Source organism: Fragaria vesca, linkage group LG6 (assembly GCF_000184155.1).
Source record: "Fragaria vesca subsp. vesca linkage group LG6, FraVesHawaii_1.0, whole genome shotgun sequence".
Classification (NCBI taxonomy): domain Eukaryota; kingdom Viridiplantae; phylum Streptophyta; class Magnoliopsida; order Rosales; family Rosaceae; genus Fragaria; species Fragaria vesca.
Window position 1 is genome coordinate 34452310 of NC_020496.1, and position 23787 is coordinate 34476096.

Here is a 23787-nt window from a genome sequence, read left to right on the forward strand (position 1 = left end):
AAGAATTTATATAGGGAGTATGCGCGTATATATATATATATATACACACACCGTCTTTTCCACCATAATGAGGTAAAATGCCATTATGGTGCGACGTGAGAGTTAGACGCAAGCGTCGTAGCCTTGTGTGAATTTTCTATTTGTCTTTGTTGTTTCAAGAAAATTCATACAAGGGATATGACGAGTGTAATACATACATATTTTATTTTAGCCTGAGAGGCTCTATTGTTTTGAGGTGTTGGGGACTAGCGCGGCTAGTCACGTTTTGGTGATTTCGGAAAATTTGGTTATAGCTTTTGAGCTTGTTGCATGCCGTTAATTTTTCCACAGAAGTTAAATCGGGAAATCATAAAGATTTATTTCTTTTTAAAAAAAAAAATTTTTGTCCACTCACTCTAACGGTTTCAAATGTCTTCCCCTGGGCTCTTCATTTTAAAATGCCCAGTCTGCAGAGTTCGGGTTGGATATAGTAGGAGGCGAGGCATAGTCACCCATATTTCCACCACCTTTCATCAGTAGGTTATCTATTTAACCTACCAGTGTTTCTTTTCTTGCTTCATCTAGTGTCTAGTAGCTCTGATTTTCCCTTAGGGATATTGTATAATATTATTTCGGTTGTGGGCGAAGGCACGATTACTTTTTAGAATTTTTAAAGGAAGATGTATGCTATTTTAGTGGGATAATTATGTGATGAGCTGGAAGTTGATTTTATTATTGTTATTGGTGGTGGTTGTGTTTGGGGAGCACGTAGGCTCCAAAAGTTAAGGGTGGATTGAGAATTTTAGGAGTGTTTGCAGGTTTTCTTTACGAATGTTTTCTTTAGGAAGGGTTGTCCATTTCCAAGGGAGGTTATGCCTAATTTTCGGTAATATCTTCCTTCGAGATGGTCCCCGCAAGATTTACTCCGGGTTTTAGGGTAAAATTCGGGGTGGGTCTTGACAGAAACCTTCAATGGAGATCAGGTCTTCGATATTAGGGTGCAAGGCTTTGTATCGTTTGATAACATATGCGTCCGGTCGGACTTGACCTAGTAGAGCAAGGCTCAATGTTGATCGGCTATATTTAATGTCGGCATGCTGACCAAGGGAGAGGCCTCAACCAAGACTAATTTTGGCTATGATTTCCTTTTGGTATCAAAGATCAATGCTGAAATTGTTGGTGGCAATAGGTTCTACAGAAACCTTGTGCCTTAAAGTTTGGAGGCATGAAAGGCAGCCGACGATGGATCCGGCCAAGATTGAAGTTGTGACGGTATTGCGTGACGTCTTGGTTTTGATTTTGCAGGTGAGACAAGGGTAGGTGCCTAAATCGACTATACGTGACCACGATGGTGCTATGGCGGCGTTCGTGACTGCGGTTTGAAATCCCCCAAACCTGGGTGCCCATATCATTTTCAAGTAAAGTTTGTGGGCTGAACTCATGTCACATCGGCTAGAAGAGTGTCTAATGTAGTTCTAAATGTTTCTTGTTTCTTAGCTCATTTATGGGCCCAACTGATAGACTATAACCCTATAGGGTTCCGTATTTGGGATCTAAGAGATTTCGATAGTACTATTTAATAATGGTTGTTGTGATGATGGTGGTTACAGGCTTAGGCATGCATTCTTTGTTGGGCCTTGCGCTGGCCTCACTTTTTGAGTAGTGGCAAACACAGGACAATATTTATGTGGGAGCAAGTTTTACGTGACTCAATTATGAACAGATTTTCACCAAAACAACAATAGCATACAACTTCATGTAACTAAAATAAAAAGGAAGAAAAGAACTGGGAGTTCTAAATGTATAGGAGATGTAAAATGCATTAAAGTATAATCCAAATATATCTCATCAAAAGATTAAAAACTATCATGCTCGGCTCTTCAACTTGGAAAAACAAAGAGATCTTGGGGACTCCATGGATTTCTGGACTATCATGTCTTGGGATTTGAGGATTTCTGGACAAAAAATGAAGAGAACAGAAAATATAAAAGGATTTGGGCTTTTGGTGTGATCTACATAAACCTACAATTATAGCAATTACAATCATGTAATGTAAAAATATAATATATATATAGGACTAATTTTAGTTTACCTCTATCAATTTTAGGTCGATCATCATGTTAGTCCTTTTTCTTTTAATTTCATCAAAAACACCCCTCAACTTTCAATTTTCATCAACCGCGCATGTCCAAACCTCCAATCTCCATCAAATTCCTCTGCCAAGTGATGACTTGATATCAAGAAGAAAGTCAAATTCTGAAAATTAACTTTCGGACTATTTTTCCCCCATATCGATACACATCTTCGCTCTCATCACAACCCCTACTTTAGTCGATTTTGGTTGGGTACTTGTAATGTAATTTGTCTAGTTTTTTCTTTTTCTTTTTCTTTCTTCTTAATATCAAGTCATCACTTGACAGAGGAATTAGATGGAGATTAGAGGTTTAGACATGCGCGGCTGATGAAATTGGGAGTTGAGGGGTGTTTTTGATGAAATTGAAAGAAGAAGAACTAACATAATAATCGACCTAAAGTTGATGGGGGTAAACTGAAATTAGTTCATATATATATATATATATAGACACACAGAGAGGATGAGAAGTGGACGTCCGCACTCGGCTTAAAGTGCGGACGTCCGTCCGTTCTCCACCCTCCGGCGCCGACGACGGCGCGCCTCCACCTCAAAACACTCCAGTAGCGTTCCCAACCACTTTCCCTTCCCGGCGAGTCTGTTCTTTTCCAATTTTTTCGGCGATATCACCTAAAACTTCAAACAAGATCAATCTCACTGGAGGTATCTAGACAAACCGGGTATACTTTTTAAAAAATACAATAAGTGAGGTTGTATTATATCTGAATTGCCAAAAAAAGGTCCAAGTCATCCGAGACGAACGAGGATGAATGTGGTCTTGCCAGAAGGTACCACGCTGTCTCCAAAACCTGTCACTCTCCGTTTTAGAATTTTCCTTACGCACCAAGTAATACTCAACACACGAGACCTATCGTCAACATCTCAATGGCCTCCAAAGAAAACATCGACACGCGTTCAGATCCAAACAGGTTCTACACATACATCTGCGCCACAGGATAGCATAACCCCACGCGGTCCGAAAATAGAGGGGAACGAATGACGTGGCAGAGACGAATGAAAACGCGGTTAACATGGTTGGGTTGATTATTAGCTACCAACAACGCCAAGACCAAAAACGAAAAAACAAACGTCGCCTCTCTCCCCTCTTTTCATTTTCATCAAAAAACAAACGTCGCCTCTCTCCCCTCTTTTCATTTTCATCAATATTTCTAGGGTTTCGAATCCCGATTCCGATTTCGATTTCTCTTTCTCTTGATTTCTCAACCATGGCGGGAAACAGGGAGAGCAATGTCCAGGAGGAATCGAGCCCTCTTCTGAGCCAGCAGTTCCAGGAGCCTGAGAAGCCGGCCAAGGCGGCTCCGGCGGCTCAGATCGATGAGAAGTCTCCTGTTCAGATGGGGCAGGTCAACGGCGGAGGTAATGGATGCGGCTGGACTGCTGATGGGCTGCCGGTGACTCACGGCAGCGTCGTGGCTGGTGAGGCCATGGGCCGGAGCCAGTGGGACTCGGACCTTCTTGCCTGTCTTGGCCGCAACGATGAGTTCTGCAGCAGCGATCTTGAAGTTTGTGAGTTTTGATTTCGCTTTTGGGTTTTCGATTTTGTTGGATCTTGGAGCAAATTTTGGTATTGATGAATTAGCTAAATTAGCTTGATGATAGCATTTTGATTGGATTGATTTGGGTTTGTGAGATAAAAATGCTTTGCAATTTGGCTGGTTATTGATTAATCTAGAGTTTTCTGTTGAAATATTGTTTGAATTTGATATCTGTTGGTTGTGATTGATAGAAAGGATGGGGTTTTGGGAATCATATGGAAAGGTTATCGATTTTTCAAACACCATAATGCACAAAATGTCGTTTGTAGTTCCATTCTATATTGCGGCTTTCGCTATCGGTTGGATCACAAATTCTTTTGATAAAGTCATGATCTTGGAAGATTTGAAACTGATCATGGGTCTCTATTGGTCTTTTGTAACACCATTTTATATTATGGCACTATCGGTTGGATTGCAAACTCTTTTACTCAAGTCATAGTCTTGGAAGATTTGAGATTGATCATGAGTCACTTTTGAGAGTATTGTGACACTGTTCTTTAAAAGAGCATTGGTTTGTGGTTTAGCAGTGTATCACAATCTACGTTTCTGTGATGCCTAGATTACACTTAATGTGTGATTAAAGAAATTACCTGTTTATCTTCTATAATGGCTTAAGAAGATATGAAAATTGTGCACCTGTTGAGTAGCTTGATGGCTAATGCTTGAAAAACCCATCATTTTTCTTAATCATAAGATTAGATCTCTCTGTAGTTGTGCTTGTTTAGTTGTCATTACTATAGACAATTTTCATACTAATGGTCGTGGTATCTTTCTAGGCCTTCTTGGAAGTGTGGCTCCTTGCGTTCTGTATGGAAGCAATGCTGAGAGACTTTTTTCTTCTACTGGGAGCTCATTTGCATCTCATTGTTTGACTTACTCTGGTCTGTATTTAATTGGCAATGCCTTCTTTGGTTGGAACTGCCTTGCACCATGGTTTGCTGCTCGTAACCGTACTGCTATGCGCCACAAGTTCAACCTGCAGGCAAGTTGTGTGTCTTTATATTCTTGATTTCTCTTAATGGTGGTTGCCTGTATATATGTATAACATTGAAAGTCTGTAATGTCTTCATCTGGCTCATTACCTACTAATGCATATATTATTTGAGGTGAAACACGAAAGAGGAAACATTTTGAATGTGTGTATAACTGTATATTTGGTTTTTGGTGATGAGCAGGGTGGCTGCGAAACATTCCAAAACACTTGTGGGTGCTGTGGATCAATGGGAGAAGAGGATCAGGAACAATGTGAGGCCTTCTGTGATGTTGCCACTCATTTGTGCTGCCATCCCCTTGCCCTTTGCCAGGAAGGCCGTGAGGTCCGTCGCAGGTTGCCTCATCCTGGCTTCAATGCTCAACCCGTTCTGGTTATGATTCCTCCTGGAGAGCAAGGCATGGGCCGTGAAGCTTGAGACTGGCATCCCAGGCATGAGACCCCCTCACTGTGTATATTTAAGTGTGCTTCGAAATCTAGAACTATGTTAACAGTGCATCAAGCCCTCTGAACTGCATCTTTTTGCTTGGTTTTTCCCAATCAAGTATAAATAACATGAAGATGGAAGTGTGGACTTTTGTGGTGTGCTTATATTTACATGTAGTATACTATTTGATATCTGTGAAATGTTATTGAAAGTGGAGAACCTAAGTTGGCAGCTTGGCTGTTAATTTTTTTGGTTACTTTTTAAAGGACGCTTTGATTCTCATCAGATGCTGATTTTCCAATTTTCCTTTTTAGGGATTTATATCTTAGTATTGTTGCAATATACATTATGCCGTTTTGCTATTGGTTGGAAGCTGAAATGGATGTTGTTTTTGGAACTAGGAAAGTAGGCATTCTTAACATGTACTACCTAGAATTATATAAGGGAAGTGAAATTCACATTCTCTAAATTGTAATCCACACTCCCATTTTCTATTTGTGGTAACTTAAATTTTGTTTTTAATGACTTAACTTTTGTCTTCTTATGAAATGATGACTAAAAATAGAAAATGGGAGCGTGGATTTCATATCCCTTATATAAAGATACATACATGTGCATATAAAGACTATCAGATTAGTTGTTATCGGACCCTTTTACAATCACCGCGCCATTGTTCCAAACTCATAGAAGTAGCTCAGAAACCTTCAACACCCATTCTTACATAGATTTGCATATCTAGTTTGTCCTAACTGAAATGAACTGTCCTTGTTCTATCCAGATTGTGGTTCTTATAATGATTTCAAGCATGAATATTTTAGAGAACAATATTCATAAAACAGAAATTAACCGTATTGTATCCAAAAATAAATAAATAAATAACCTCATCCACCTTATAAACAAAGCCAATATAGTTTACATTTTGACTTGCGATCGAGTCTAGAATAGATGACCTAAGATATCAGAATCTTCTGCTAGGGAAGGACCTTTGCCTCATCTCATAAGAACTAAAACAATGCGCAAATATTCAACTAATGGATGACAATTGGTGACACTTCATATTGACGAAAAGAAAAATTGTAGAAGACTTTATTTGAGGACACTGAATGTCTCTAATTCTGTATTGATCTTATTTGCAATTCTCTATAAGGAATTAAGGATTGATCTTACTGTATCTGATTTGTGATAAAATGGACAAGTAGCTGATTTTTGTTCTGGTTTCGGCTTGTAAAAGATAGATTCAGGAGACACTTCTTTGAGAGAGAATTGTTTTTGTGACCTTATCATATGAAATGCGAAATGTCAAACAATGTCATCTACCTTGTGGCTATATGTTGTACATGAAGGATCACTGAGGCCAGCACTGTGGAACTTAGTCTGTCTTGTTAATCACAGGCAGCACAAACACAATTATGCATGAAAATGTATTTGTTTGTTCACAGTTCTATACTGCACCAAACCAAGCCTCGAAGTATAATGGGATTATGCAATTTGGAGTTATGGAAGAGAAAGCAGGATGTCACAAGTATGGCGGAGCTTCGAATAAAGTCAGAATGATACACTGATTGGCTGATTGCAGTGGCACAGAGAATGCAGTAGTAACTTTGTGGATTCCTCGGAAGATAATGGACAAAACGCAATCAACTTTTCTTAGTATTTTATTTTTTTTATTTTTTTTTTTCAAATACTGAGGTTGAGGGAGTACCGAGTACATAGTGAGCGTTCCCCGCTCTTCGTTCTCATCTTATGATCCTATTTCAGCGAGGACGGCATATTTCATTACCTGTGAGTTGGTCGGACCCCTGAACAAGGGACCAGTTTATTTATACACAAGGCATTTGACGTGGGATAGAGCTGACCACACAGCTAGACTGCCCGAGGTGTCAAGGCACCAACCTTCCGATTCCACCCACCAAACTGGCTGCAAGCCAACACAGCCCCATATTCTACATTGCAATCTACCTAATATTCCTGAAATCTTGAACCAAACTGTAAACAACTAAATGGATTTGGCAAAGCAACTCTTTCTAAGTTCTGAGTTCTGACTACTTGTTTAAGAAAGGACAGTCAAGTACAGACGGTAAATTTAAGGGATAAAAACTGTCTTAAGAACAGCATTCTCACTCCCTGGTCGCTAGACCGATACAGGGTTTCAATTACTAAGTTCAATTCCATCTAGTATTAAGGGAAATGAAGGAACAACTTCGCAACATGAGTTTAACATGCAGAGCTGCAGTCTTTCTTCCATATTTACTCCCCTGGGGCAGAGACACCTTGCTTCAGCCTCTCCTTCTTCAGCTTCTTCTTGGACACTGGCTTCTTCTTTTTTGGAGGAATAGTTCTCTGAGCATAAACATAAAGTGCATAGTTTCCAACCAGAAAAATCACCAGCAACCCAACAACAACAAGCAACACAATCAGTCCAGGGTTGAATCCTTTTGTCCCCTGCAAAACCAACACCGCAAGTTATATTTTCACACAAATAATCAGATGGATTAAAATAATACAATAGGAACTACAGGAAGTCTGCTGCAACATATCCTTAATGCAGCAGATTTTATGCGCATGCTTTTTTTACATGAATCCTAGCAAGCAGACAACCGATTTTAACAACTTCTCCACTTGATCATATTTTTGTTCCATTACTTACAAACTGATTCTAAGCCATGCTCCTAGCAAGTAGACAACCAATTTTAACAGCTTCTCCACTCAAATCATATTTTTGTTCCTTTAATTACAAACTGATTCTATAGCAATACTACTGTGGTTTAGAAATTACAGATGCGAAGCCACTAAGCTATGTCTTGGCATTCCTTGAAAAAGCTAAAAGCAAAAAGCATCTAAAAGGAAAGGAACCAAGCAGAGAACAACCATTTAAAACCAATAATGAGTTGCATGTAATGAATCAGCATCCTAAAGGGTATCACTCTACATGACAAGGACTGCGTTAACTGCTTACAGGTATCAAAACAAAAAAATTATATAAGATTTATTTGTAGGGTACAATAGCTGTGGATTTTGGTTCCAGGTTTCCATGATATTAGACAAGTCAGATTCGCACAAGCCAATACATTTAAGGAAGTAGATCCAATACCAATCTTGGCTTAGGTAACACAGGTGAGAAAATACATATCAGATTGACTAGAAAGCATCCGTGCAAGAACTACAAAATGATATGTAAAGTGAAACCCAAAGTCTGAGAAATCTTTGCACTCATCCCTTTTCGAGGGTAAAGCCAAACATAGTGCAGAGCGTATGAATGAAACCCGATATCCACCAGCACTAACAGTCAGCTGAAAGGAGTAACTTAGGTATGCCAGGGACGAAACCCAAACGGCCAAACTCACTCTTATCGACACCCTCTATGTCAGTTTAGTGAGGTAAAGGAGTTAACAGTTAATCCACCAAGACACCCTACAGATGGCACCCCAAATCACAGAATAAACATAACACCGATTTCTACATAAATCTACAAATACACTCATAGGTTCCACCAAATTACATGCATTTCAAGCTGAAATTATCACCATCAATATGCTATAACTACGCCAGAATTTACCCAACTAGTGATCACGCATTGAGCTCATAGATAACAACAAAAACAGAGGGATCATACTGCTACGACTGAGATTAACCACAATCAATTCAAAATCACCCAAAATCTCAACTGCATCTTGAATCTTCCAAAACCAATTCACAGATCACCAGAATCGATCAGATCAATCCAACACAAACCGATACACGTAAAAATCCAACAGATTTATCCATGCATACAAGACATTATTGAACAGAGACAATCCTCCAGCTCAAAATCAGAAATCAAAACTCCGATTCACGAATACAACATTTGAAGAAATAAATATCAGAGAGCGAAACTGAAAGGGGTCGTCGTCATACCACGTCGTCAAAGGGAGGGACCTCGTCCGCCATGGCCGAAGCTCTGAGGCCTGAGATTTGAGAGAGATCCGGGTCGCTGTGTCAACTGGGACAAGAGTGAAGAAAATATTAAGAGCGAGATCTGGTCACGCGAGTCGCTAATAAATACGGATCATCTGTGCAAATGGATAAAAATGTTCAGCCCTATATTCTGACTTTTCCATAACTAGGCTTTTGTTAATCGTTGTGGAATCGACTCATTATGGGCCTTTGGGTTCTGTGAATCTGTTTAAAGGCCCAGACCACTTTGTATTTTGATATCGCCACATCGCCAAGTTGGGAGATCGGCAAATCCTATGCGGGGGACGTTATAAAACATCACTAATGTTCACTTCAGCAGTTGACTAAAAAACCGAAAATGTATCGGGGCTCAAGTGATTCACCGAAGCGACGAGACCTTGAAAGCTTTTTTTTCAAGTGTCAGTAGCGGAACGTTCTGTCAATCGGGGAAGGTTTTTGGTGACAACACCTGGAGATATCAGAAGTGAGAATGCTGACATGAGTAACGAAAAATCCTGTGAAAAACACGATCGCCTGCCAGTGAAAGGCTTTCTGATTTTTAGTAGGCATCGGGGGTTTCATTACTTTTCTTCCATTCCGCCGGATATCGAATGGTCGATTCACCATTTTGAGCATTAACCTCAAAAGGCCGAAGATTGTGGTGTTCTAACAGCGGCAGATCAAACAAGAACTTATTTCTTTCTAGATTAATTTTTTTCAACAACCGATCCTTGTCCGTGCGTGGAAGGAGGAGAGTTGTAGCCGGATCGAACTCCCTTGACTTCTGAAGCGCTTGGACGGGGTTGGAGATAGGGTTTCTCACTTTGATTACTTACTGGCAGACAGTTGAATTAGTAAAACTGCGTGTGTCTTGATTTAATGCTAGTCAAAGAAGGAATTCTAATTCTATAGAGTGATAGGTTACCAACTTAGTATAGGATTATGTTTTCTTGTAGAAACACCTAAAAGATGTAATGTAATTCCCTATATAAAGTCTTTTTATCAATGAATAAGATACACAATTCTACAATCTATTTGCTAACCTCTCATTGTCTCTACAGTTTTCTATACAACACATTATCAACACAATCTCTACCTTTTGTTCTAAAAGCTTTCCCACTCTTCATCCTGTTAAAATTACTCTTAGGAACCCTCTTTGTTCCAACAGGTCGCAGGTTGTTTTGATCAAGAATTTTGTCCTTTACTTCGGTCAGAAGTTGAGTCATAAGATCGCTAAACGTAGTGATACACTTGTTCTTATACTCGAGCCGATATAAGAAAGAGTCGAAAGACGATCTTATCAAGAAGACGTTATCAACGTTTCCCACCTTGGCCAGCATTCTTATGTGACAATATCGGCTCGAGTATAAGAACAAGCTAGCGTATTACTACGTTTAGTGGTCTTATGACTTAACTTTTGACAGAAGAAAATACCAAAATCATCCATGATCAGAACAACTTGCAACCTGTTGGAACAAAGAGGGTTCCTGGGAGTAATTTTAACAAGACGAAGGGTGGAAAAGCTTTTAGGACAAAAGGCAGAGATCGTGTTGAACCATACGCTTGTGGAAACAAGCCACAACGTAGCTGGAAATAGGGGACACGACAACGACAACAAAGGCCATGCCAATGTCTGGAAAAGAGAGAGATGCGTGCCTGGCCCAAGTGGCGGCACCCCCAAGCCTAAACACCAGTAAGTCATATCCAATCACGCAAGCTCAGGTCTTTGTCATCGATGTGGATTTGAGGACCACTTTAAGAATTACCGAGCTCATCCTAATGTCGTGAATGCACACAAAAAGTACAAATAATCTTTGGAGATCAATTGTGTAGTACCCCGAAACTTACTACTAATTATATAGCACACTAAGGCTCCTTAACCTTAGATAGTAATCCAAATATCTTCTAAAATATTCCTTTTAGAAGCCAATGACCCCAAGTATCATACTTACAAGATATGTATTTTTATTAAGTATTAGAATTTGAGTAAACTACTAAAATACCTTAACTCGTATTTTTTACATACAATCAATACTCGTGATCAAATTTAAGACTCGTGTTAGTATTACTTTTATCATGCATATTATTCTAATATTAAATATTACTAACACATTTACAAGATCTTAAGAAAAGAAAACATCATATTCCTTTACTTATTAGCTTGAGTGTATATATATATATATACATATACATATATAAATATTTGTGTATCTATAGATTCATGTCAATACATATATAAGGTAATAGCTGATTGTTCTTTTACCCCTCTTACTATTTGGTTTTCTTTGTGAACAATCACCCTAACTAGCTAGACTATCACTCAATATTAATGTTTGGTCTTTTAAGTCAAATAAAATTGGTGGAAATTAATTTACAATGCATGCTTCATGGCCTATATATACTTGGGAGCTGCAACATCTTTTCTTCACACTCCAAGATCAAACGTAAAGATGATCACAAACTCCCTTAGTTGAATAGAAAAGCTCCCACACCAAAATATCCTACCATTCACTCTTTTTCTCTTGAGAAGTTCTCTCTTTGTCAAAGAAGTCCAACCTTGAGTCAATACCCAAACCCTCACTTCACTTCTGAAAATTTAAGAGTAAGTACATGGTTACATTCTTGTACTCTTTTGTCTTTAAGATTATCAAAATGCATAACTAAGGATAAAATGGAAAAGTATATGTTTTCTACAAACTTATATTTTCGTATATAATTAAACATCATTTTGTAAAATTTGATCACAATATAAGATTCTTCATGAAAAATGCTTCAGTTTAGGCTTTTGAATCACTTAAAAAGATTTGGAAATGAACAAGTTATGGCTAATCAAAATTCCAAACTAATAAACTCGCTGAAAATCCATTACAACTACCACAACTTCAAAAATTCATATCTCACTCATTTCTTAACCTTTTTCTACAAACTTTACATCAAATTGAAGCTTAGGACCTCTACTTTAAATCTGGAAAGTTTCAGAAGCAATGGTAAAATATAAAGCACGTAAACACTTAGACATCAAAGGTAATATAAAGGATATCAGCTTTCTACACTGCTACTGTTTTTCACCATTTCTGGACTCTATGACTTCGAACTGGATTATATGACTTATCTCATTGGATTCCTTACGAAAAATCCTTCGGCATGGACTCCTCACTTGCCTAATTTGGACATAAATTGAATGAGATATGAAAATGATAAGTTGACGGTTCTTTGGACAATGATTTCCCTCCCTATGGAAATGTGACTACTAATTCTTTAACTACTAACTAATATTTTCTGTTTATTTAAATTAAAATACATTAACTTTATTGCACATTTACTTTCAAGTTTACTAAATTGCTAATCTTGTGCATACCTTGAGTTATTGACAATTTTTAAAGTATATTGATGTATGCTTATATACTTTGTTAGTCTTGAAGTAATTGTCTTACTTGCTAAAGTTGGCTATATTTTATTGACGTAATTATATTTGGAGATGTGAAGCCGGGTGATTAGTACTACCCCGTTTTTAAGTGAATTACTGGTAAAAATATTTTGTGATTTGTGGAGTTAGCCTGGGCCCTAGTCCCTATAGATAGTGCACTATTATACTCATAGGAAGAAAGTGTCGACCTTGAGTATACATACTCTGGTATTGTCCTCGATATGTTGCGGCTTATCCGTGCTTTGGTATAGTGGACCTAGCGCGTGATCTTTGTGATTTATTACCTGTTTCCTAAACATTCACATGGATGAATTTATTCACGCTTATATGTGTGTGTGTGTGTGTGTGTGTGTGTGTGTGTGTGTGTGCATAAATAAGAATCGGTATGAACAACTAAAAAATGATATTTGGTACATTTTTACTTAATTGTGTTTATTTTTGGTTTCTTATAAGATACATTATTATAAGAATGTAAGTTGTACTTACTAGGTTAGTGTAACTCATGATGCTACACATTTATGTTTTTCAGGTAACGAGTATATTCTTGGGGATGGGGAGAACTAACGAAAACTTAACAAAGAATGTTTTATATTTCTACTTTTATTTCATCACAATAAATCTTTATTTTTGTTTACGAAATTTATTGTTAAGCTCAATCGATGTAAAATAATCTTTATTATACCAATCGAAAGTTTCACTCAGAACTATTCCCTTACTTTGAAGTTTTATTATTGTTTTATGGCTCACGTCACAAGTTCACGAGTCATATTTCAGTATAATATTGGCCTTGAATTTGGGGGTGTGACAAATTGTATGGAGAATCGAGATAAGAACAACAATGTAAATCTCACAATCGTAAACTTCAAGGACTCAAATCCTAACCTCAATGCTCCTGATTTTGATGTCATCGACTAAGTTTATTTTTCTCCTTCCAAGCTATGTAATAAGACATCTTGAATTATAATACTCATCATCTAGTTCGTCTTAAGCTACCCTCAGTGTTTTGTCGAAGTTGGTTGACTTTCATAGGCAGATTCCTGAATTTCGTCTTCCAATCTCTCTTTTCCTTCTTTTCTTCTTATTTGCTTTAGAACACCTAGAAAACAAAGAAACAAAGTAAATAACTAGAAAACACATCAAACAAACAAAGAAAGTATAAGGGAATTTGATACAAATATTGTATAATTATGCACCTATCAATGACTTGGGTGTGAATGGAGACTCGCTTAGCTAGAGGGGTCTGTCAGGAGTCTTGGAAGACAATGGTGCTATTGGGTTCATGGGCAAGGTTTTATTCTAAATGGGATTTGAATTAGAAACAATGGGTTTAATGGGTTAGAAGTTTTGCTAGGCCTAGTTTTCGTTTCTCTCACTAGCCCATGTTAAGACTTTGTCCATCATGCTTGAATTTTGGTCCCCAAACCCAAATATTGATAATGTCATCTTAACTATGGGTCTCATGAGTTTGTTACCTTTCACACCACACCCCTCTGTAAGCTTCAATAGACGTAGTTTGGGTATACTTTTATTAATGTTGCATGTCACGTTCGCATGGTGGTTGCTCGGGAACTTAGGCTTGTCACATTTTCAGCCAGTCTTTTTTCGGCTATAACATGCTTGTGTGAAGGCTTGATGGGGACACAAACATGTGTCAACTACTTGTGAAATTTTGGGTATCAAAAAAGATTAAATCTGGGTAAGTGAATTTATGTACGAGATCAAACATAAACCTAAACCAAACCATGATTGTAAGGCAAAGCAAATCATAGATACCATCGAAAATCTCTCCCATCCAAGGATTGAAAAATCGATTTTTTTAGCGAAATATCATTGAAAATTTCATTTTTCTCACCAAGCGAAATTTCTTCCCCATTCCAAGCCTTTCTCGTCTGACATTATCGATATATCGCAATATTTTGCGACATTTCCGATATTTAACAAAATTTAGGGTAATTTGTTCCATTTTCTCAAAGCCCAACAACCCAACCTACGCCTAATTTATGAAATTGGATTCAAAGATCCCTGAAAAAGGGGATTCGAACTTTGGTATACGAAGGAAAACCCATGCATCTCAACCATTCCAGCTGAGTAGGATTTAGTAAGAAACGTGTATCATAATAAATAAGTACTAATATTTTATTGTAAAATTTAAGAAATCGAAAGTTTCTGATATCTCATTCGAAATTTTCATTTTTCGGACTATTGATATCTCCTCGATACCTGATATTTTAATCCTTGCTCCCACCAAACTCAAAGATATTCTTTACTCTCGAGGTGGACAAACAAGACTAGGAGAATACTAGACACATAAATTGTCACATTTCTCGACTCTTAGTATCAAAGTGGTTAAAATGCCACATTCTGAAGTCGTTGATAATTGAAAATGGTCTTTTTCTGGTGAGTGTCCCTTATAGTTAAGTAGCTGTCCATGACCAATTGGCATTTGATTTTGTCTACCTAAGATATTGTGCTAATGTCTTATGCATATTAATCATTTTTCGTGTATTTTTGTTCATTACTTTGTGTGGAGACAACAAATTCTCAACTACACATGTTTGTGCGTATCAAAAAAAAAAAAAAAAAAAAGGCTCTACGTGTCTGTGAAACCTAATAAAGCAACAATGGTCCCGTGGCAGAAGAAAACGGTCGTTTATATATGGTCGGCACAACGGCACACTTCACTATATCTAAGATTCTGGGTTTTTCATGGGTAGTTGATTATCCAATTGGTTAATGCCACCTCAGCAAATCAGTTCTGCTATTTTGATTCTCATGGCCCCAAAATTACACACTTCAAAAGGAATACGAATTTTTCATGTGAACTGGATTTCAGATTGGATTCAGTTTTTAAAGGGTAGTTGATCACAACACAAAAGAAAAATAGTTATATTAGCTGATTAATTTCGTTTACAGGCTACCGAGAGATTGAATAATTCTTATATTTTACATAACATTTCGTAATTAACCAACAACAAGAAAAAATACATTATGTTTTGAACCGTGTTCTCAAAAGTCATCAAATGTAGATTAATAATCAACATATAGACAACAATGACAAAATGTACAATTTAGTACTCTTTTATCTCTTTACCTTTTTCAAACACGTCATATAAAATAAGTTAGAAATTTTGCCATACATTTTCGAGCTCCATATTATTTTAACATTTGAGTAGGAGAATTAACTTTTACAAATTATTTCTCACCGTCAAAATTGATGTGTATAGTTAAAGAGCTCGAAAAAGAGTGTGTTGATAATTAGGTACAACTACGACTAATATACGCAGCCATAAAAGATCTTTTTTTTTGGCAAAACGCATGGAGCCATGGACTTAAAGAACACAACAAATTATAGAAGAGGGACGTAGAAGTAGTTATACCATTCAGTTGTAAACGGTACCGACGACTTGGTGTGCTGGATCTGGGCCACATTACTATGGAGCCTAACATGGAGCACTTTGAGGAATCTGTCTTGAATGTCTTGTACTAAACTAGTTGAAATGTTGATTTTTAAGTTCCTTCAAGATCTTCATGAATATCCTATAGTACCAGTTGAGGTTTTAAACTCTTTCTTTATCTTCAATTCTTGGACAAGTTCTTAAGTTTCAGTAAGGAAAGATTTTATATGGTTTGTGTCGTCAGCTAGATTTTAGATTTTATTTTCAATAATTCAAGGACAATATGAGTGACCGACAACTATGAACTGTTAATGCCTAATAATACGAGTTTAATTAGTTTAACTATGCCCATTGGTTTTCCTCCTTTGAACTTCAAACTTAACCTTCCCTTTAATCCCTTTATTCCCAAATGTTCTTTTACCATATTTTTTCCTTAAAGCAGTGGGAAAGCCTCAAGGAAAGTATAAAGGTAAAGTTGCATTTTATGAACTACTTTCTCCAATGTTGGGGTAAACATCATGGCATGTATATGGAGGTGGATGAGATTACATGGGTGAATGCATACAAAGCTTCATGATTGAGTTGAGAGAAAATGTAAAGATAACACCCAGTTGCGGAAAGATTAAAAGGAAAACGCAGGCTTAAAGTTGAATATGCAATTAAAACTTTGATGAAAGGAAAAATCACCCTAGCTACTTCAATTATATATGATCGATCAATTCTTGCCGTTACACCCACCTCCACCAATAACAACCAAAATCAGAGAAGTTTCCAAAAAGCTAATCATAAATATCCAATTCTTTCTCTTCCTATGATCCTGATGATAATATACCAAAACCCTATTCATTCATGTCTCCTTTTGACAACTATTGCTTGAGAAAGAAACTAGTTGCCCACCATTTCCCTTTCCACCAATCAAACTAAGAAAATGACCCCCAGCCATTTCTTCTCCATCAAACTATAAGAAGACCCACTTTCACTAGTAGTCTAGCTAGTACAATGGAGATGGACTATAATGTATGATAAATAATTTTAATTAACAGGGAAAAATTTGGTGCTTATGCTAACCTTGTTATTGTGTCATACATACAAAAACAAATGAAATGAATCTAAGACCGTTTGTTTGTTCAGACGATATGATCATCACCGCGGCGACCGTTGAAGCTGTTTTCGGAGGAGGAGGTGGAGATGGTGATCATGCCATTGCAATCAGAAACACTGTCCTGCAAGCTCAATAAGAGATGTGAAGTGCTAAAAGTTGTGGTGGGTTTTGTTCTTGGGACTATTGGGACTTCGGCTTCACCCACTAGCATTTGCACCACAATTCTCATTGTAGGTCTAACATTAGGGTCAGGGTGGGAGCAAGCGAGTCCGATCAGTAGCACTTTCCTCATTTCAGCTTCATCGAATTGACCCTCTAGCCTTGGATCAGCTGCCGTTAGCAGCCTTCCATCTCTGTGCAAGCTCCAAACCCAGTCTACCAAATTGCTACAAGCACCCGCTTTCCCTACTCCACTCACTTCCCTCTCAATAGGTCTCCTCCCACTAGCCACCTCAAGCACCACAGCTCCATAGCTAAACACATCGGTCTTCTCGGTAGCTCTTCCTGTTAATAAATACTCCGGCGCCAAATACCCCATTGTCCCGGCTGCCACCGTGGCGTCTGGTGACTTATCGTGCTCAATTTGCCTTGCCAACCCGAAATCACCTAACCGCGCATTGAACCCTTCATCAAGCATAATGTTGCTGGTCTTAACATCCCTATGGATCACCTGATTCTCACATTCTTGATGCAAATAGGTCAATGCCGCCGCAACCCCTAAAAGAATTTTTCGCCTATGAGGCCAGGGCAATGGCATTCTTGCTTCAAACAATGCCTTGTCAAGACTACCATTAGGCATCAAGTCATAAACTAACAATATCTCACCTTTCTCATGGCACCAACCTTGAAGCCTAACAAGATTCCGATGCCTAAGAGTTCCAATTATAGACAATTCCGACAAAAACTCATTCTTCCCTTGAGTGCTATGACTACATCTCTTCACCGCAACAATGTCACCCGTCTCTGATAATATCCCCTTGTAAACAATCCCAAATGCACCATGCCCGATAACCCGATTCGCATTGAAGCACTTGGTAGCTGCCTTGAGCTCCCTATAACTGAACTCCTTAGGCATTTTGATCACATCCGAAGCAAAGCTAGACTCCGATTTCTTAACATGTCTAATCTTCTTGTTGTAAACCCAAATCAAAACCCCGGCAAACAGAGCCAAGACAAAAGCCCCAGCTGTGACAACTCCAGCAACAGCTCCCGGACCTTGCTTGCAAAGCTGGTTATGGCAAGAAGAAGACTTACTGTTCTTCTGAGTAGTACTAGTACTAGAAGCTGAAGCAGACCCAGTTGGAGGCAAAGAAGGCGGCGGAGATTTGACTGAGTTGGCGGTCGGGTTCATCAGAGTAGTCGTCGGAGGCGGCGGTGTTGCTGCTGACCCTGTTGAGGGAGTTGAATCGAAAGACGAGCTAAAGCTCCACCACTCGACGCTGTGGACTTCGGTGCTTCCCTGGGTTGACCCGGAAAAGCCGACATACATGAAGTCGTTGACGTACTGATCAAGATCGAGAGGGAAGGAGAGGAGCGGGTCACTGGGTTTGAGATTCGAATACGAAACGGATATGTTGAAGACCCGACCCGACCCGTCGAACTCGATCCAGCAGTTCACGAGGTCCCCGCTCTTAAGATCGATATCGGCGGCGGCGAGATCGCCGACCTGTGAAGAAACCATGGAGTTGAGATCCAGGCCCACGTGGTTGCCATTAATGTCCTTGAACTCCACGTCCATCAGCGTATCGAACTCCACCGCCACGAAACCCGGACCCGAACCCGAACCCGAATCATCCACTCTCATTAGCCCCATAAACCCACCAGCATCTCCGACTATCTCATCGTCCGGCGAGATGATAAAAGCCAGCCCGCCGCCGATCGAGGAGGGGTTCAAGTTGCTGACGGAGAACGAGAAGAATGTGGAGAAGCTCGCCGGAAAAGGAGTGGAGGGTTGCTTGAAGCGGACGGGCTTCGAGTAGAGGACTCTGCCGGCGCCGGAGTTGGGTACGGCGAGGTCGCGAGTGAGACGCACGCTGCCATTGTTCAAGTGGGCGTCGCCCAGAAGCTTGAGGCTGCTCAGAGTCAGGGTCCCGAAGTCGAACTCCGTCACGGCTGACGTGATGACAAGGTTGCAGAAGCGAAGGTAGACAAGTAGTAGAGTAGAGATGACGAAGCGAATGCGTTGGGACATTGTCAGTGGTGACGAAGAAGACGAAGACCCATTTAGTGGTGGGTAGAGAGTTGAAGAAGAAGATTGAGTTAATCACGAGAGAGTAAGAGAGAGAGAGGGGATGGGTTGTTTTGGATTAAAAGAGAGGAGGAGGAGGAAGAAGAAGAAGAAGAAGGCCGAGGGGAAGAGACAAGAATAGGAATCCAAAGGTGGACAGGTGGGTCGTTATTGCGCCACGTGTCCGACTCTAACGGTAATAAGATGAAGGAAAAGCCAATTTTCTTTTACTTTCTTTCTATTGCTTTGCTTGGGTTCACAGTCTCTCTCTCTCTCTTATGCAACACTGTGTGTGTCCAGGTCTGAACTGCTTTATGGGAATTTCTGTGGCTCGCACGTGGCTAACTGGCTATAACGACTAACGAGTGATTCGCACGCTCCTCCTAGACCAAGACTAATTGGCAATTAGTGATGTTAATTGATTAATTACTTAATTGTGAAAATGGTATGTACGACGGTGGCGGTTGAGGACTATAATCATGGCAGCTACGGCAGTGGTTCACCGCCATTACGGTGATAGTGAAGGGTTTTAATCCTGCATGGGTACGTAGAAGCTTGAATGCTAATGAATGGGATGGATCTTTTCTCTTGTTAACCGAACGATTGTTTGTCTAACCTAATTTAATACCTTTAATTCGTTGCTACTTTGTAAGATTCAAATACATTAGTTTGTTTTTCAATTGATTAACTTTGTAATGTCGATAATAAAGAATCATGAATACCATGAGTCCATGACTCAAATCGTACGTCCAGAATATCTTAACTTTCTCGTCTACCTCCCATGGACATATCTCATCGATCTGTAATGAGGTTTTAGTTGATCAATGTAATCGATCCGTCTATATATATCATTAAGTGATAAATTAATAATTTGATTAAATAATATTTTTAATTTAAAAAATTTTAGTATACCATATAGTATAACATATCTCACACAGTTTGTGACTATCGTTGATTAAAAAAATAATAATCATTTACCTCTTCAAAAATCCACATGAGTTATACAATTAGATACATTTGCAATAGACATGTAATATGATATAATATGGGAGACAAACCCTTTTAATTTATCAGTACAAACGTTATTAGTTTATATAGGTTTAACTGTAATTCTTACGCTCTCCTCCCCCTAAGTTTAATTAGAAAGTTTGATTACTACTTTCTAGGCCATTGAAGATAATGGAAATGCCAAATTAATCTTCTTTGCTTATGAATAGAACAGTGATCGAGAACAACAAAGGAAGCAAACAACAAATTATCGCGGCTAATCATGTATGTATATACCAGCAGCACATCCACCTCACGCCACCTTGCTTTTGCTTCCACACAAGATAATGGATCATGATCCAGCAAGCTTTTTCATGCACTTTGTTGCGTGGCTTTCAGGGTTGCTCCATAATTCCATTCCTTTCTAACTCCAAAGTTGCACCAACTCAGTAAGGAATGGAATTCCATCCCATCTCTTTGTCACTGCAATTCATATCGACTTCGACAGCTTCAATTGCCCCCGATCAGACCCCTCTTCTTGTTCAAAACATATACAAATGGTGGATTGAAAAGTGCTTCCCAATTTGATGAAATATTACACATTTGGTAAGGTCGGTTGGTTAGGTAGCTTAAACCCTAAAACCCTATATACGTACATTGTTACTCGATCTAATTCTAAATACTCGTAAACATCTTTTATGAGCAATTCATCCCCCTTCTATCATCTGCCAAGAAAATGAGTTGCAAGTTGAGCATACTTGTTCTGGAGTGGCGTTTGTTTATACATGTATATGTACGGGGACCCATAGTTAGGCGGAGATGCACATATATATGAGATATCTAATCATTTTGATCTGTTATGGTTCCATTGCGAGGGTCCAGGTGAGCTAATATCAGTGGGGACTTGAGGATCATTGAGATAGATTTGGCAGCTTCAGCCTTCAGTCTCCTACGAGTTTGAGTGCCTTTCACAGTTAATTTCACTGTACCTGCTTCTCGTGCCTGACATAGTCGGCTTGCTCATTCCTCTTGTGTTTTGTTTGCTGTGTACGTATAAGAAAACTGTGCTGGTTTCCAAGCTTAGGCATGTGCTCGATCATGTGCAGATGAAGAAATTTCTGGGAGGAAACAACGATTTAACAAGCAGGTTAGGCATCAAAGTTTGTAGTTTTCTCAAAGTGTTAAAAAACGATGATGCTTGCATGGAGGAATGTCATTCGGTGATATATTTGTCTTTTTCCGATATCTCACTATTATATTCTAGCTTAAGTCACAGCTGTACGTATGTAATTCAATTGGAGAGAATCTTGTGCATTTTTGTCTGATAATTAAGCTATTCTAGCAACTATCCAAATAGCTCGACTATGTAAGAAGATGTATTTACATTGATGTCAGGACTAAAATGACATGTAACATATGTCTAACTATATATAGGATTAGACTGAAAATTCTGTTATGCATATTCGCATAGCATGTATGTTTGATTCATATGGAAATTTTGTTCAAAATTGTTACCCCATCATCCCTATAAACACATGCGCATCTTAGTTATATGTATGTCATATACCTATCTACACCACAGACAAATCTAAATCTAAATTAAAGAAAATTATATTAGATGCTAGGATTCAATACTTAATTGCATTGTAGCACCTTTGCTAAATATTTGCCTTGGTGGTGGCGCAAAACCTACTGAAAGATAGTACCAAATCCACCAAAGGCTTAGCAGTCAACTAAATCTAGACTTCGATCTTTTGTATGAAGTTATTTCGAATGACCAAACTTATGTTGGAAAGATACCTGTCCAAACTAATCTATACAATCCATCATTTCTTTATTATTAGTCAATGGAATTGTAATTGCAAGCACACAAAAGGAGTTGGGTTACCAACCTATGAAAATCAAAAAGGAAAACGAAAACAAAAAGAACAGAGAAGTTCACTGGTAACTTATTTACCGATGCAAAGACGATGGTAAGTTATATATTTCACATACACCGGCCCTTACACATCATATGACTAACATGTCGTTCACATAGCGGCAATCCTTTCTGATCTCTCCTTGGTCTCCGGTAAGTGGATTGTTCTCGGACAGAAGAACTATAGCTCTTGAAATCTGTTCGTAGAAGTATCCGTTATCGGAAGCCATCTTCTCCACAAAAGGCAACGTATCTGCGTCAGAACTCAGTTGCTGATCAATTATGAGCAAACCCTTGTGGTTCAAGACGTTCTTGTAGTACATGTTATCCAGAATCATTGGTGTTTTGAGGTCGAATCTTGAATACTCGACTGCTTTTGGGTCAGGATTTGGAGTCGGGCACCGATTTTTGAGGTACGCAGCATGGTCGGGATCCAAGGTTGGATCAACAGCAGGGTAGAGTCTGTGCACAAGGTTCACACAGTGAACTCTACCCACGGAGTGAGCTCCTGCATGAATAAAATTTACATGGAAAGATATGATCGATTAATATAGTACAAATAACTCCGATGATCATAGATGTCATCAACATTTAGGCTAATCGATACGAACTCTATATTACTGGTGCGTACCTAAAAGGGCAACTGTTCCTTCAGTATCGATGCCAATCGATTGAAATCGAGAGAGCACTGAGGAGATGGAATCATTGTGATTAGGAATAGACTCATCCACCACTTTTGCATGACTCTCCTTGCTGTCTCTCCTTCCCGTCTTCATTTCAATCCGAGGCCCTCCTAACTGCAACCATCATTAACGGAAACCCATATTAATTAGTATTAATCTAATTATCTGGTAAGGTCTTAATAAGGATAATAGAAGAAAGAATGTATGCAGATGCAGTCTTACCATGACAATGCCATCTCTTGCAGAAAGAGTAACAACATCAGCACAAGAAACTGTAAGAGGGCATTCCTTCTCTAGGGCCTCTTTGATGGTGTTCACGTACTTAAAATTTCTCATCCCAAAGCTCCGATCCGACGCCTTTTCTGACTCGATGCCGTCTGCCGCCTCTAACAGCAGAGACGCATCACATCCCTGCATGCAGCCCGGGCACAAATTAGCCAAAACAAATGTTATTGCGTGTACTGATTAACTAATTATGGTATAAAGAGGCACATAATATATAGCTCGATCAATTAAAACCTCAACAATGCAATCGTGGAAGAGATTTCTGATCCAGGAGACGGCGGTATTTCCATGTTCATTGTATAGGTTTGTGACCTCTTGCTTGATGATTTCTTCAGCTTTAGGGCAACTCTGGGAATAATAGTTCTGTTGCAGCTCACTTGTACCTGTATATTTGAACCAACCAAGCAAATAATTACCCTTATTGGTTTCTCATGCATTTCTTTGCGTTAGCGTACCATTATAATATTGTTAGACATTCTGAATGTACAAATAAAAGTACTATAAAGATCACTAGTTCAGAACTTCAAATTCAGATAGTATTTGGAAACGAAATTTTATCAGTGCATATAATATTTGAGAAAGGGTTACATACCAACTTGAAATTGCAAGACCAACAGAAATAACGTGATCACGAAGCTTGAAACCAAAGAGTGCTCCTTATAGTTATAGGAAGCCATTTTCTTAAGCCTCAAGTTCTTCTTCGGCTTCTTGGATAAATCATCAACTATGTGTGACCTTTATATAGA

At 38.7% G+C, this 23787-nt stretch overlaps 4 protein-coding genes across 4 annotated transcripts; 1 reads left to right on the forward strand and 3 right to left on the reverse strand.

Annotated features, from left to right (window-relative positions):
• Positions 1-3172: 3172 nt before the first annotated feature.
• On the forward strand, positions 3173-5460 carry LOC101304402 (cell number regulator 8-like). The gene is made up of 3 exons (XM_004304360.1): positions 3173-3637; positions 4443-4648; positions 4842-5460. Exons 1-3 carry the CDS (start codon positions 3337-3339, stop codon positions 5073-5075), a joined length of 741 nt encoding a protein of 246 aa, XP_004304408.1. The 5' UTR covers positions 3173-3336; the 3' UTR covers positions 5076-5460.
• Positions 5461-7170: 1710 nt separating this feature from the next.
• On the reverse strand, positions 7171-9163 carry LOC101304690 (DNA-binding protein S1FA1-like). Its single transcript, XM_004304361.1, has 2 exons — positions 8979-9163; positions 7171-7526 (listed from the first exon to the last, which is right to left on the reverse strand). Exons 1-2 carry the CDS (start codon positions 9009-9011, stop codon positions 7332-7334), a joined length of 228 nt encoding a protein of 75 aa, XP_004304409.1. The 5' UTR covers positions 9012-9163; the 3' UTR covers positions 7171-7331.
• Positions 9164-16604: 7441 nt separating this feature from the next.
• Positions 16605-19132, reverse strand: LOC101308206 (L-type lectin-domain containing receptor kinase VIII.1-like). Its single transcript, XM_004306190.1, has one exon. It carries the CDS (start codon positions 19130-19132, stop codon positions 16967-16969), a length of 2166 nt encoding a protein of 721 aa, XP_004306238.1. The 3' UTR covers positions 16605-16966.
• Positions 19133-21920: 2788 nt separating this feature from the next.
• Positions 21921-23749, reverse strand: LOC101304986 (peroxidase 21-like). The gene is made up of 5 exons (XM_004304362.1): positions 23634-23749; positions 23276-23424; positions 22979-23167; positions 22705-22870; positions 21921-22581 (listed from the first exon to the last, which is right to left on the reverse strand). Exons 1-5 carry the CDS (start codon positions 23716-23718, stop codon positions 22166-22168), a joined length of 1005 nt encoding a protein of 334 aa, XP_004304410.1. The 5' UTR covers positions 23719-23749; the 3' UTR covers positions 21921-22165.
• Between the last annotated feature and the right edge of the window lie 38 nt (positions 23750-23787).